At 39.5% G+C, this 15,972-nt stretch overlaps 1 protein-coding gene across 2 annotated transcripts in view; it reads right to left on the reverse strand.

The window, feature by feature from the left end:
• Window positions 1-15,972, reverse strand: part of ANKFY1 (ankyrin repeat and FYVE domain containing 1) — a 60,934-nt gene that overhangs the window by 26,405 nt on the left and 18,557 nt on the right. For both annotated transcript variants that reach the window (XM_034420848.2, XM_034420849.3), the window contains exons 4-7: window positions 13,428-13,563; window positions 9,546-9,669; window positions 8,035-8,184; window positions 6,817-6,982 (exon numbers count right to left, since the gene is read on the reverse strand). In XM_034420848.2, coding sequence (XP_034276739.1) covers window positions 6,817-6,982; window positions 8,035-8,184; window positions 9,546-9,669; window positions 13,428-13,563 — 576 coding nt within the window. The remainder of the gene's footprint in view (window positions 1-6,816; window positions 6,983-8,034; window positions 8,185-9,545; window positions 9,670-13,427; window positions 13,564-15,972) is intronic.

The following is a 15,972-nucleotide window of genomic DNA, read 5'->3' on the forward strand; positions in this document are numbered from 1 at the left end:
ATGAAGAACACAATGATTCAGAAGAATTTTCTGCAAACGAAGAAATTAGCTAGGCACATACAGTATAGCCTAATTTGCTAATAAAGGAAAGCTCTTCCATAATACTCATAGTAAAAATATATATTCCCATATATAAACATATCCCTGTGAGAGAAAAAAGGAGTTACAAAAAAAAAGTAAACAATAACTACTAGAATTCCCTTGAAGCAGATCTTTTACATAAAAAGGGAAATTATACTTTAGATTACTTAGATTATACTTTAGCCTTCTTATAACTATGTCCTGGGTCCCACATTACATCACAATAGGACTATCCAACATTTCAATGATCAGGAGCTGCCTTCAATATCATTGTTTGTATGTGTTATATCTATGCTAAGCTTATGTTAAGGATTATACTTCTTGTTTTTGTAAATACTGCCAATTTTCAGCAATCAATGTTATTAAAATATGAGAGTGGTTGAAGAGATTTGAAAACTTATCCCTACAGTAAGCCATAATTTTTCAACCATGATTTACTGACTATTTTACAACTGATTGGGCTCTTACAACACACTGAACCAAAGCCAGTGAACTACCTTATAGTTTAAACATAACCCAGACTATGTGTTAACTTTGCAGTAAAGGCAGATTAACTCAGCAAGAGCCTGATTACAGTTTTATGATCATGATGCCAGCTCTATCTACTATAAAGGTTGAAAGAGACAGAAATCACACATGCAGAGAAAGAGGAACTGCTGGATGTATCATTGAATCCATTATTATGGATTATACAGTTCTGGGCTGCATAAACAGAGGGATAGAATCAAGATCACGTGAAGTGTTAATACCACTTTATAATGCCTTGGTAAGGCCACACTTGGAATATTGCATTCAGTTTTGGTCGCCACGATGTAAAAAAGATGTTGAGACTCTAGAAAGAGTGCAGAGAAGAGCAACAAAGATGATTAGGGGACTGAAGGCTAAAACATATGAAGAACAGTTGCAGGAACTCGGTATGTCTAGTTTAATGAAGAGAAGGACTAGGGAAGACAGGATAGCAGTGTTCCAATATCTCAGGGGTTGCCACAAAAAAGAGGGAGTCAAACTATTCTTCAAAGCACTGAGGGTAGAACAAGAAGCAATGGGTGGAAACTAATCAAGGAGAGAAGCAATTTAGAACAAAGGGGAAATTTCCCTGACAGTTAGAACAATTAATAAATGGAACAACATGCTTCCACAAGTTGTAAATGCTCCAACACTGGAAATTTTAAAGATGATGTTGGATAATCATTTGTCTGAAGTGATGTCGGGTTTCCTGCCTGGGCCGGGGATTGGACTAGAAGACCTCCAAGGTTCCTTCCAACTCTTTTATTCTATTCTATTCTATTAACTTTCTTCCCTTTTGGCAGCTAATTTTTTCTAGACACAGGCAGTGGGACAGTAGGGACAAAACAGCAGCATTATGCAAGGTAAGACTGACAGTAGAGGGCACAAAGCAACCAACATAGACAATTTCCCCGTGTTTGTGTACAGTATATACTGTTTCTTCTGTCCCTTATAGCTTTCTCAGCCTGCCAAAGAGAGAATCTTTCAAACTGGCAAAACACCAGAGTGATGTGTAAAACATGGGCAAACTCTCAAAACAGGCTTTCCTAAAGATTTTAATGAAGTCAGACTAGGAAAATCTGGACCAGAGAGTCTCTTAGATGGAGACAGCTGGGAGCCAGGAACAGAAGCAGAAGAATGTTTTAACGGAGGAGAAAAAAAGAAAAATATCTCTGCAAGTTTTTAGTTTTCACTCATCCACAGCTTAATGAACAAGTAGTATGTAAAGCAACGCTAGAAATGACTATCCAGAATAAGATGTTCGGGGAGGGTGGAGGGCATATTTCTGCCATGAATCAGGTACAGTTTGTGCAAGTTCTCCAAACAGCAACAGTCCTTGGCCTGGCCAAGAAAAGACTGGGAAAAATAGAGCAAGGGAACTGCAACTGCACGTAGACAATCAGGACGTGAGATGTGCCGAGTTCCCAAGCAAACCCTCACCCTCTCTTTCTCTTGGGGTCCTGCCCATAACTGGAAACGGACAGTGTGATTCCCCTTCATTTAAGCAGGAAGGACAAAACGGTTGAACTAATAGGTTTATCACTGTGAAAAATAAACTAGGAACAAGGTGCCTTTGCTCTTCCCTCTCCACTGACTGCATCCAAGAACTGAAAAACAAATGATATATGAAAACCCACTCTATGCTTGCCCCTGCATCCCAGCCCTCCTTTTCAGTGTGGACCCTGGCCAAAATGGCTGCCCATTGATACTTTAGAGCCACAAAGAGATCCAATGGACTTCCACTGGACAATGGAAGCTGCTTCTGGAACCTTAGTATAGTAAGAAAAAAATCTCGTCCCTGCAGTCAGTGGAGGGAAGAGCAAAGGGATCTTATTCCCAGTTCCACAATTTCAAACTCCAGCACTGATATCGCAGCCAAAATCCTAACCCTCTTGAGGAGGAGCACAAACTCCAGTGAACTGCTAAGCCAAAATGAAACAGCAGTCAATGCAGGCTACATATGATAATATGTATGCAAGCTCCTAATGTGCAAGCATTTTGTACTATACATCAAAATAGAGAAGGGCAATTTTCCTGCCAAAGAAGGTAAATATGTGTGTTCCAGGATGATGTTGCGAGATCCAATCCGAGCCAGTTACCAGGACCAAAGGTTTCTTCTTCCAAGGTTTTGGTGTGGGGGGCTGGCTATTAAGTCTTTTATTATTGTTCCCTTGTGTTGTTGCGCCCTGAAAAACTAATAGGCTGGTAGTAAATCAGCCCTCCTATTGACTGACATGGGGCCCATTTCCCAGGCTTCAATCATTTATCTGGCTGTTTTTATCCCAACTTGGTCAACAATCATAGTAGCTGCGAAATTGAATGCATGTCCTTGTTCATTGCAATGTGAGGCTACCAATGAGTTCGGATCTCCTTGTGTAACCATTCCCTCACAAACCGTCAACACCTTAATTAACAACTAAAAGCTACACACCACCAGCAATCATATAAATACAATGTATAGAACAGCCCGGTACACATATTCTGGACAGACAGAAGTTCCCTAATGTTGGGCTCCAGCACAAGCTTGGAAGAATAAATCTTTCGTTCCGGTGACAGACTCAGATCAGATCCAGCAATTTTCCTTTTTTACATCCAAAGGGAGCATACTTTATTTTTTCACTTGTAAAGGCAGGATGGGGGTGGTATGACAACGATGCAATTATATCAATAGAAGGGACACCATATAAATTTTCAGCCCTTGAGGTTGGGGGTCTGACCCAAATTGATTCCACTGGCAATCTAATATACCTCTTTTAGAGTTTCTTGAGCAACAGCAAAAAAAGAAGAATAAAAATAGTAGAAACAAGGACCGCCAACTTTGCTGCTGATGCTTGACAGTATGTTCACAGTGTGCACACAGAACTGTGATTCAGTTGCTTTTCATTTTCTATAGGCATTTAGCTCAGAGGCAGAACAGAAGATGCTTCCCCACCGTCAGAAAACTATGTAACTCAAGATGTTCCTGCTCTGTTCTTTTGCTCTCAGTGTCATGGCAACCAATTCCTATCTGACCATGCTAGTTCTCAAGACAGTTTTCCTCTTGCACACTAAAAACTTAGAATATACAAACACCATACATTGTGCAAAGCTTCGGGGACGGGTTTGTTTTTCAGTTTACGAAACACCATCTTAAAATAAAGTGCAATATAACATCTGGCATTAGCCCAGGGATTTGTCATGGTCATAACAAGAGACCTTAAATTACAGCAGCTTTCTCAGCTAGGCAATGGGCACAGCTATGGAGACCCTCCCTGGGTTGAAGTTCACTGTCAGCAATATGCATACAATTCTGTATGCAAAACAATGAAGGACGAAGGTCCATTGGAGAACAGACACAGCAGGAATAAGAGGGAAAGCAACAAGAAGAGAGGACTACTATGTTGACCATTTTCCCTACAAATGAACCTCAGGTTTGGGGAGGTGGAAGTGTTGGTAACTTTGATAAAATTTGTGCAGTCACAAAAACTCCCTCATTCTTCACTGTACCCCACCAGAAGAGGGATGTTGCCCCCAATTCTAAAACATAACCCTCTATACTCCATCCTAGGTTAGCTAGATCCTTTACATATTTGTAAGGGTAGTTGGATCAATTCAAGTCCAAGCTTCAGTCAAGTCTAAGACAGATGCCACTGTGCTGTGTTTACAAAGGTTCCTAAGCATCTCCAGGCTCAAAATCATGATTGGCTACTTTATAATAGAGGTATACAATCTGAGGTCCTGGACACACATGTACATATCCCCCAGGCCATGCAAAAGTTATCCAATAAATATGTTTAATGATGTCAAAGAAGGAAATGAGTCAATATCAGATGAGCAAATATATTATTTTCTTCTTTTTATACAACCCTGTAATTCAGCTGTGGAATCCGGCCGGATCTATCTGGCTTGCGCGAACCGGTAGCGCCGGCGGCGGGAAGCTCTGTCCACCCACTGCGATATCATTATGCCCCATTTTTGACGCATGCGCAGAAGAGGTGCGTGTGTGCATTGTGCACACACTTTCATTCCCAAACCGGTAGCAAAGGTAAGTAGATTTCACTGCTGCTGTAATCCCTTGTATCGGGGTGGAGTCGGGGCAATTGAATGGAGCTGAGTGTTCACTGGCTGGATGCCCTTTCTGATGCCTACGCAGAGTTCACAGCAATTTTCTCTTTGCACCCTGATAAACGTCTGTTTTACCTAGGATTCAACTGTCAGTCTCCTGTGAGCTGAGCGGATACAACTCTAGGCCACCGCACTGCCCGAGCAAATACGCTAAATATATTTAATGAATTTAATGTAAATTGCATAAAATTATATCAAGAGGGCTCGCAACTTGGGCGTCCTCCTGGATTCACGGCTGTCTTTAGAAGAGCACTTGACGGCTGTGGCCGGGAGGACTTTCTATCAGGTCCGCCTGATATGCCAGTTGCGTCCCTTTCTGGATCAGGACTCCTTACGCACGGTCACTTATGCCCTCGTCCCTTCCCGCCTGGACTACTGTAATGCTCTCTACATGGGGCTTCCCTTGAGGAACACCCAGAGGCTCCAGCTGGTTCAGAGTGCGGCCGCACGGGTGGTTATGGGAGTGACGTGGCGTTCCCATGTGACACCTCTCCTGCGCGAGCTGCACTGGCTCCCAGTGGTCTTCTGGGTGTGCTTTAAGGTTTTGGTTACCACCTTTAGAGCGCTCCATGGCTTAGGATCAGGGTACTTACAGGACCACCTTCTGCCACCAGTAGCCTCTCACCGGCCAGTACACTCACATAGAGAGGGGCTCCTCAGGGTGCCGTCGGCCAAACAGTGTTGACTGGCGGCCCCCAGGGGGAGAGCCTTCTCTGTGGGGGCACCTGCTATCTGGAATGAGCTCCCTCTGGAGATATGGAGGATCCCGGATTTATGCACCTTCTGCCATGCCCTCAAGACCTATTTATTTCAACAGGCTGGGCTGGCCTAACTTCCCTTTTAATTGTAACTTTTAAAATTGGTTTTAAAATATTAGGGGTGTTTTAAATTGTTTTGGGTCAAATTATTTAATGGGTTTTTATATTGTCTTTTAAATTTGTAGTTTGTGTTTTATCTTTCTGGCTGTTCACCGCCCTGAGTCCTTCAGGAGTAGAACGGTATATAAATCTAATAAAATGAAAATGAAATGAAATGAAAATTTTTTATCCTGGACCTGCTTTTATGTGTGTGCATAGCCTTCAATGCTTCATTTGAAAGCCAAATATAGCTCCCACAAAGTTATAAATCCTGGTTCATGTTAAACAGAGGCCACTATAACCTGTAAAAGGTGCAAAATGGCAAAATGAAGACTTCCAGGATCACCCACTGTTTCTGCTCTAAAATTGCTCACCCAACTACCACTGTAAACCAGAAGAAAGGAATTTGTGTATGGTGCAGGTAGTCCTTGACTTACAACTACTTGTTTAGTGACCATTCAAAATTACAAAACGATACTGAAAAAAGTAATTAGGGACTGTTTTTTACAATTATGATCATTGCAGTATCCCGACGACATGATCAGAATTCAGACGCTTGGCAACTGGTTCATATTTATGATGGCTGCAGTGTTCCGGGGTCCTGTGATCATTTTTTCTGACCTTCTGATGAGCAAAGTCAATGGGGAAGCCCAATTGATTTTACATCTGTGTTACTAACTTAACAACTGCAGTGATTCACTTAACAACTGGGTCAAGAAAGGTATAAACTGGGGAAAAACTCACTGAATAACTGTCTCGTTTAGTAACATAAATTTTGGGCTCACTTCTGGTTGGAGGTCAAGAATTACCTGTACTAAAACTCAATTCTGTCCTAATGACTTGAGTTTATATTAAGCCAAAATGCAATCATATGAACTTAAGATGGCTTTTAGCCTTGCATGAAATATGAAACCAGCCAATGGTTGCTTGTGCAACAAATCATAGTTAAGCAAAATGTCACCTTATTGCAGTGGTTCTCAACCTGTGGGTCGCGATCCCTTTGGGGGTCGAACGACCTTTCACAGGGGTCGCCTAAGATCATCAGAAAACACATATTTTCAATGGTTTTAGGAATAATTTTATGGTTGGGGGTCACCACAACATGAGGAACTGTATTAAAGGGTCGCGGCATTAGGAAGGTTAAGAACCACTGCCTTATTGAATGCAGCAATAGTTACTCTGAATTCCTAGTGATTTGTCTGTTGAGAAATTCAAAGGCCTGCAACTATTAAATTCAGCCCACCCTGATCTGTATAAACATCTTTACCCCTTTGAATTGCTTTGTGCAACAAACTCCAGCCTTTCTTGTCCATCATATCCACATCTGCTTTGTGATTCACCAAGGTAGTTGCAATGCTTTCCAGCCTTCGAGAGAGTGCTAAATCTAAAGCAAGGTCTCCATTGTGATCCAGATCGTTTAACTTTCCAGGTAGCTGCAGGAACAGAAACAATGTACAAATGTCAGCCAGTGTAAGAATTCAAGGAAGAGAAGCAGCTACCAGTCTTTTAAACCAGGATTCAAATATCTGTTCCCAATGGAAATGCTAGGTATGAAGGGAAACCAAAAGGGCAAAATACACTTTTAGGAGATGGGAGAAGCCACAGCTTAATGAAGAAACATATTTCATTTGGCAGAAGATCTGTGATTCAGCTAAAGTTCAGACTCACTGACAATCAGAAGGAAAGAGAAACTGACTACATAGATCAGTGGCCTCAATATACAGAACAGCTTCATATAGAGCCATAGTGGCGCAGTGGTTACAATACAGTATTGCAGGCTCATTCTGCTAACTGCCAGCAGTTTGCGTCTCACCGTCTCAAAGTTGACTCAGCCTTCCATTTTTCCCAGGTCAGTAAAATGGGGACCCAGATTGTTGGGTACAATATGCTGACTCTATAAACTGCTTAGAGAGGAAAGTATAAGCACTGTGAAGCAGTATGTAAGTCTAAGTGCTATTGCTATTGATAAAAGTTCAATTGGATCAGTGTTTGCTAACCTTAACCATTTTAAGATGTGTGGACTTCAACTCTCAGAATATCCCCGTTAGCACTGAAATCCACACATCTTAAAATGGTTAAGGAAACACTGAATTTGATGCATTACAAATAAATATAGCAAAAACTATTCATTTTTATCCTTTAATTTCTTCACTTTTTTATTAGTATCAGTTGCTAGCAATTGTTCCTTTAAAAAAAAAAGTGCATGTGTGCTAGAAATATTCCAAAATGTCATGTTTTATAGACTGTAGACTATAGACTGTAGAGGCATCTCATCCCCCTCCAGGCTATCTGAGAAACCGTCTCATCCCAATGGGATTGGCCTAGCCACCCATTACAAAAGGGATATGCTGCAGATCTCATCAATCAAGGAATTCTGGCTGATGAGGTCCAGAAGAGTCTCTTCTGTCATGGCCACTGCCCACTGTCCTAGAGTTCCTGTAGGCAAGATGGGCGGCATATAAATAAATAAATAAATAAATCCTACCTGTGAATCCATTTCAATAAGATATAGGAAAACAACATCTTCTCTCTCCACTTTAATAGCTTTGTGCAAAGGGAAATCTGTTTTAGATTTGATCATTTTATACAAGAGCTGAGCACTCATACTACTGAAGTCTTCTTTCCTCAAATCATCCTGCAAAGCATTAGGGAAAAAAAAGATATAATTTTATTTCGATCTCAACAAACATTAGCCTAGTCTTCTAAATCATGCTATATATGAGAATGGCCACTCAGCAATTTTGACCATTAATTCAGAGATTTTTAAAAGCAGAGGTCTGATTAAAAGTTCAGCGAGATTCACTAAAAAGGCAAGAAACAATTCTAAGCATCTGTTTATCTCAGAAAACAAAAATATTTATCCTTTTAAGAAACATGTCTCAACCTGGAAGCAAATGGATGAGGATATCTATGTTTCTCAGTTTTACAAATGACATCTAGTTAGATCAACCTATAAACTCAAAAAGAATAAGATCCAAGGAATTATATTGTGCTTTCAAGACAAAATAAATATCCAACATGACAAAGTAATGGCATTAATTAAGGAACTTCTGAGTTACAATATGTGCTGTGGTGTAAGACGACCTAAGACTAAGGAGACTGTCTTACATATTAGCCATTTTCAATAAGAAATCTTGAAGACTATGCAGGCTGGAAATCCTATTTATAAAAAGTACTGTACTTTAGTTTCTCCACATTAGAACCAGACCTTGCAGGAGAAAAAAAATAGAACATCTAAAATTTCTTGCTTTGAAAGGAAGGGAAAAAAACCCTCCCTTGATTCACTAAAATTTCTCTCCTGAAGAATACCAGTGTTGTAGTTCTGTACACAACTGTTTCCCTAGGGCTTGGATCACAGTTCTAAGAACATCTGCCCATATTTCATCATCCCAAACTACTAGCATATTTATCTGAAGACAGCGTGCAGGCTGATGTTCTTTAATGAGGCATTTTCTCCATGCCACAAAATGTTTTCAGAGAAGAAAACAGTTTTGAACTAAGCTGCAATTCAGTAATGACAGGCCAGAACTTCATGTTTTTGATGCAAACAGCACTTCTGCTGCTAATGCTATTTTAAGTAGCCAATCACCACTGGTGTGAGGAAAAAACTGCTGGTTTCCTCATGTAAAAATAAAACTTCTCAGGACATGAAAAGTTAGGACATCATGGAAGAGGTTAAGCTAAACAATCTCTCTCTAACATGCTGGCTTGTTCCATACAAGGAGGTTCTCTCTTTTTGTTTTTATCCACAAGAGCATTCATAGTAGGTTCTTTGTTCTGGGATGTAGAATAGACTATTGGCACAAAGCAAGGTTCACAAAAAAATATGTTGTGCGTCAACAAATAGAACATACCAATATCTTAGCATAATTTCAAATTTCATTACACAAAACTTGCATTGATAACCTGGATAACAGTTACACTTTTAGTGATTAGAAGTAAAAATAAGGATACAAATCCTCAAATATCTTTTTGAAGAGATCTCTTCATGCTTACCCAATGATTAGCAATTATCTCAGCACAGTAGTTCATTAAAGTGCTGGCATTCAGCTCTTCTGCTGTTTGATAGAAGCGGATACAATTTCTTACATTTACAAGTGACATGACTCCTTTTTCACACCTATCAAGCAGTAAACACAAGAGGATCAGCAAGGACTAGTCACAGGAAAAAAAGTAAACAGAAAAGACATCATGGTATGAAATCAGCAGGAAGAACAATTTCATATTGTATTATTACAGTTGAATCCAAATTCCTTTTTGGCCTAGATCAGTTATTATTTTTCCAGGGCATCTTGGAAGCCAGATTCAAAATAAATCAGAGTCCAAAACCAATTCCAAATAATGTTTTCAAAATTGTTTTGAACACAAGAGAATAACAGCAGTTAATTAACTCAGAAACATTTAAATTGTGGCACACAAAGAAGGAAAAGGATCAGAGAATCTGGAAGCAACTTTTTTGACTAACAGACTTTATTAAAAGATATGTATAAGTTTTTGTGAACTGCAGCTTATTTCATCAGATGCAAAAAAATGCCAAGACCAATATAGGATTTAAATTGGAGTGAGGTAAAAGGGAGGGGACATCAGGGTAGTTATCCAGATGTAGGTTGTATCTGAGATCTTATCAATTAACAAATGTAATGTGTTAAAACCCCTTTTATTTGTTGAGATCTTGATTTTCAAAGATGATCTGATTTTTTAAATGTACATGACTTCAGCAATTTATCACTCCATTGTGTGGTTAAAAGACCTATTCCTCCCCGCCCCCCACCCCCAAAAAACAGTTACTTGGAGGTATTTTGGCACTCAGCAGCTGGCCCACATTTGTAGCCTTTTGCAGCATCCTGCAGTCACAGGACCACGATTTACAATATTTTTTCTGCCAGAAACTGGTGTTTACTTCTGGTTTGTGGACAATGGATTCACTTAATGACTGTGGCATTTGTTTTATGACTGCCACCAAAAAAAGACCATTAAATTAGGCACTGTCACCTGGTGACCTGCTTAATCAGGTCACCTTTGGTGTTGGTTACCACCTTTAAAGCGCTCCATGGCATAGGACCTAGTTATCTTTGAGACCGCCTGCTGCTACCGACGACCTTCCACCGACCTGTGCGCTCCCACAGAGAGGGCCTCCTCGGGGTGCCATCAGCCAAACAATGTAGGCTGGCGACCCCCAGGGGAAGGGCCTTCTCTGTGGGGGCACCTACTCTCTGGAATCAGCTGCCCCCTGAGATAAGGAGGATCCAAGACCTCGGTGCCTTCCGCCGTGCCCTTAAAACTTTCTTTTTTCAGCAAGCCGGGCTGGTTTAACATATTTTTTAAAATATTTTTTAATTTTTAATTGGTTTGTTATCTTAAATTGGGGCCAAATTAATATATATCCTTTTGTTTTTAATGTTTGTATTGTATGTTTTTATCTGGCTGTACACCGCCCTGAGTCCCTCGGGAGAAGGTGCGGTATATAAATTCGAGATAAAATAAAATAAATTAATGATGAACCCAACGTTCAACTGTAATTCTGAGCTCAATTATGGTCATAAGTTGAGGACTACTTATAAAGACATAAAAAATTCATAGGTACAATAAACAGGATACACAATATTTATATTACAAATTTTATATGTTTTGTCAGTTTATTCTATTTTATGAAATTATTATATATTTCATGTACTGTACATACCTATGTGTTTACATATATCAAGAGGAATAAGAACTTAAGATAGAGAATGACAAGTTGATAGTAAAGTTATATGGATTTCTTACGCAAAAGTGAAACACTGTTAACACTAAGATTTAACACTAAGATAAAAACATCCAACTCCCAACAATTCTGGACACTTTACATCACGAGTGTCAAACTCGCTGCATCACGTTTTGCGACGTTTTCCCCATTCATGGAGCTGGGGTAGGCGTGGCACATCCGGCCTGCTGTCAGTCAGTTTGCTTTACATTCTAACAAGGCTAGAACAACAGCAAAAAACCTCTCAAGGAATGTGTGTCCAGAAAAAGTAAAAACATACAAATAGAACAAAAATATTAGAAGAGTTCACCAGTAACCATTCTGCAAGGCTTGGGGTAATATATTTTTAAGCCTTCTAGGAATGTCATCTTGTTGAGACTCTTATGAATCTCTGGGGAATGCCAGAGGGCAGGCACAGCAACATATTAGGCACATTTCCTAGATCCCACTAGATGGCATTTTTAAATTGAAAGGACTGCACCTATTCTGCCAGATTCTATTAGACAGGAAGAAACTATAGGAGATAGCCGGTCCCTCAAATAATCAGGTGATTTTATAGATGGCAACCAGCATCTTAAAATGTATTCAGAAGCCATCAGGCCATCAGTTCATCTGCCAGAACAGAGTTGTTACATGGACATATAGTGGCATGTCTTATTATTGCTTGTGCTGCCATATTTTTTTTTTTTTAATTTGATTTATATGCCGCCCTTCTCCGAAGACTCAGAGCGGCTTACAATGTGCTCAGCAATAGCCTTCATCCTTTTGTATATTTTTATACAAAGTCAGCTTATTGCCCCCACAAACTGGGTCCTCATTTCACCTACCTTAGAAAGGATGGAAGGCTGAGTCAACCTTGAGCCTTAGCGAGATTCGAACCCTGCAGTAATTGCAGGCAGCTGGTCTTAATAAGCTTAATAACAGGGTGCCTTAAACCCCTGTACTACCAAGGCTCTTGGTATATTTGGGACCAACTGTAATTTCTGGGGGGGCTTTCAAATGCAGCCCATGTAGAGCACATTGTCATACTCCATTCCTGAACTAAGGAGTAATTTCCTGACTGTAAGAATTATTTTGCAGCGGATCAGCCTGCTTTCTCCATCACTGGAAGTTTTCAAACAAAGATTGGATAACTATTTGTCTGGGATGATCTGAGGATTTCTACTCTGAACAGGAGATTGGAGCAGATGAACTTTAAGATTCCTTACTTTATGATTCTATGATACACGAAATATAGACTAAAAATGGTCAGCAGATCAAACAATCTAGATTATAAAATGTAGCAAGCTAAGAATGTATTTGGTTATTGTGGAAGGCCTTTGGGTCTCAATTGGTGAGAATTATTGACACCAGATGTAGAATATGTGTAGATGTGCAATTATTAATTTTAATGGAATAATAGGTTTATTATTTATTGGGTTATTGCTGTTGCTCTCTGTGCACTGTCTAAACTCTTTTAAAGATTGAGGAAGATTTAACACACCCCTCCAAATTATCCTTTAAGATAATTTTACAAACCAAACCAAACCACATCTGAGGAAAATCATAAAAATAACTATCCCAAATCCAAGAATAGTAGAATGCACAAATTGGAAGGCAATTGTACCAGGATGGGGGTTGAGCTGCAAGGATTATTGACATGTAACCATACAGCTGTTTAATAATCTCCAGCAAGAAGAAATCCACCACTGTTTAAATAGATGGTTCCATTGCTTATAATTTTCATTAGAAAATTCCTTCTAATATTCATCTTAAATATCCTTTCTTTTCCTTCTAATCCAACAGTTCTCATCCTGCTAACAGCTTTAAGAGTGACCTGAAGCATATTCTTAACCTAGGCACATTCTTAACCTCATCCACAAAATCTGGCCTCATACGATCAGTACATCAGCTCCACAACTCAATAGCCTCTTTGGAAAACTCCTGTTTGCTTGCTCTGACTCCCTGGTGCCTGACCTGTTAGTAAAAATAGGCCAGTATGCTATGATGATATTGAACTAGAGATGGGGAGACCCAAGTTCTAGCCTGCTGTCAGTTCCCAGAGGAGCCGGCAAAATAACAATAATTGACATTGGATGAAATAGCCATGCCATGCTAATTAAAACAGAGGCACCACAACTCATTCAGAAGCTTGCCTTTCCCTGAGGAGTTGCAGCTGAAACCTGTTTGCTACTTTCATCAGCTCTGTCAGGAATACATCGTCTTCTCGCAGCTCCAGCTCATCTGTGTAAATCCAACGCAGCATTGCCATGGCCACCTCGGGATCAGCGTCTGGTGGAAGAGCATCAATTATTATATTCCTATGGGGAGAAACACTGTTTTGCTTTGCAAGAGAGTAGCTTTAACACCCATCAATAAGGAAACAATAAGTAAAATTCAGACCTCTGGTCAGTGCCAATCAGCACATGTCTTCACCCAACCAACCCAAGGAGGAAACACTGGCATAGACACAGATCAGACTGTAGCCAAGTATGGTATTTTTTGGCTTTGGCAGCTCTATGATTCCAAGCAATTGTGGCTTACTGAGAAAAACCATACGTTAAAAAAAGTTGTTGGCTTAGCACAGCAGGTAAACCAACCAATGTCAATACAAATGGATTTATCAACAGGTGATTTGGAAAGATGAGAGATTTAAGAGGAAGATCTACTACAGTTCGGTCTCTATTATTGCAGATAATGAATCTCAAGAAATGATCGAATTACAGGTAGTCCTCAATTTATAACAGTTCATTTAGTGACCATTCAGTTACAACGGCATTGAAAAATGTGACTTATGACCATTTTTCACACTACCATTGCAGCATCCCCATGGTCACATGATCAGAATTCAGATGCTTGGCAGTGGACTAATATTTATGATGGTTGCAGTGTCCTACAACCATCATAACCACCAGGGGTTACGTGATTCCCTTTTGCGACCTTCTGACAAGCAAAGTCATTGGGAAAGTCAGATTCACTTAACAACCATGTTACTAACTTAACAAATGCAATGATTTACTTAACAACTGTGGCAAGAAAAGTTGTAAAATGAGGCAAAACTCACTTAACAAATGTTTCACTTTGCAACATAAATTTTGGGCTCAACTGTGGTTGTAACTTGAGGACCACCTGCATTCAAAGTTTTATGTAAAATATGGTAATCAGTTCCAACCCGGAGGCACCCAATGCTTCGCTCCCTGACCCTCAGGATTTCTCTGGGCCTTGGCCACTCTGAAGCTGGCCATTTAACCATGCAAGGGAGCCTAAAGAGAAGACCAGCAGGAAGGGGGAAGCTTGGGAGGCCATCAGGGGGCTGGATGGAAAGTAGGCCTCAGCCTACAGACTGTAACTGCACTTCATGGCCCGTCGATTCTTTAGGCTACTTTACATGGCTGAGTGGCCAGCTTCAGAACAGGTGCCAAAAAATAAAAATAAAAAAAAAATAAGACAGGGTCTTATTTTGGGGGTACCTTTACGGAAGAGGGGTCCGTTATAACTTTGAAAGTAGCTAATCAACCAGTCATAAGTCGAGGATTATCTGTAGTCTATTTTGTTGTGGGAATTTATCCACAGAAAAAGATTTATTGATAAATAAAAATAAGGATGCTCTATTCTTATCAAGATGCAACTAAAAAAAACTAAACTATAATCTAATTCCATAGCCTATTCAGATATGGAATGTCTTTTCAATGTCTTTTATTGATGACATTATTATTAGTTTAATCCCTTTATAGCTAAGGAAATATAGTATAACCTTTGGCTACAATGATGTTACACATATTGCTATCAAAATTTAAAAATACATGACTTTCTCTTTTTACTTCCCATCCCTTTTTTCATGTTATATCATTTTTTTTCAAATTGTCAAGTTGAAATGAAGTTTACCTTCTTTTGATGGATCTATAAATAATCTTGGACCTTCTCAGACTGAAGAGTGGGGCATTAATAAATAAAAATAATGTTGTCAGGAGAGCTCTATTTTTAAAATATTGATTTGTTATTTTAAGGTATTCCCTTTGTCCAATGTTGTACAAATTTGCAGAGCCTACGGATCCTATTATAAACATTAACAGAATGTGTAACAAAATTCTGATTTAATATTGCTTTAGTTTAACATTTGTTAAAACGATGAGTACATCTACAAAGCAGTAAGGCATCAATAGTATAGTACTGTCTTATGAATTAACAAGTGCCTTTTATTCCTTGCTTTTATGCTTTTTTTGTCAGATTTTTAAGCTGCAAGATTTGTTAACTATAAGGTAAACATACCTCATAGTATGTCTACTAAACATACATTTAGAAATAGCCCAAATGAATATATAAATAGATTCTCGTTACTTATGCCCCCACAGCTGCTCTTTTAAGGCCAAGATATTAATGATGTAATGATTTAAATTGACAGAGCTGTTGGCTTTTCACCCCTTTGCAGGGGTGAAAAGCAGTGTATGATAACACTGTCTGCTGTGAACTTTTAGAAATTAACACGAGGTGGGGCCAACCCATGAACCTCAGAAACTAGTAATAGCAATACTATTAGTGATATTTATAACTGTTACAAGATGAATTCTGGCTGTCTGCCCATCTTCTAAAAAGCAGAGCAGGCTGGCTGAAGTACTAATATTAGAAGGAGTCTTACAGCCAGGGGCATATGGGACAAGACAGCCATAAAAATGTGCTACCTTTTTATGAGGTTTAATAAGC

This window comes from Pantherophis guttatus, chromosome 1, assembly GCF_059756535.1.
Source record: "Pantherophis guttatus breed Tessera chromosome 1, ASM5975653v1, whole genome shotgun sequence".
Lineage (NCBI taxonomy): Eukaryota > Metazoa > Chordata > Lepidosauria > Squamata > Colubridae > Pantherophis > Pantherophis guttatus.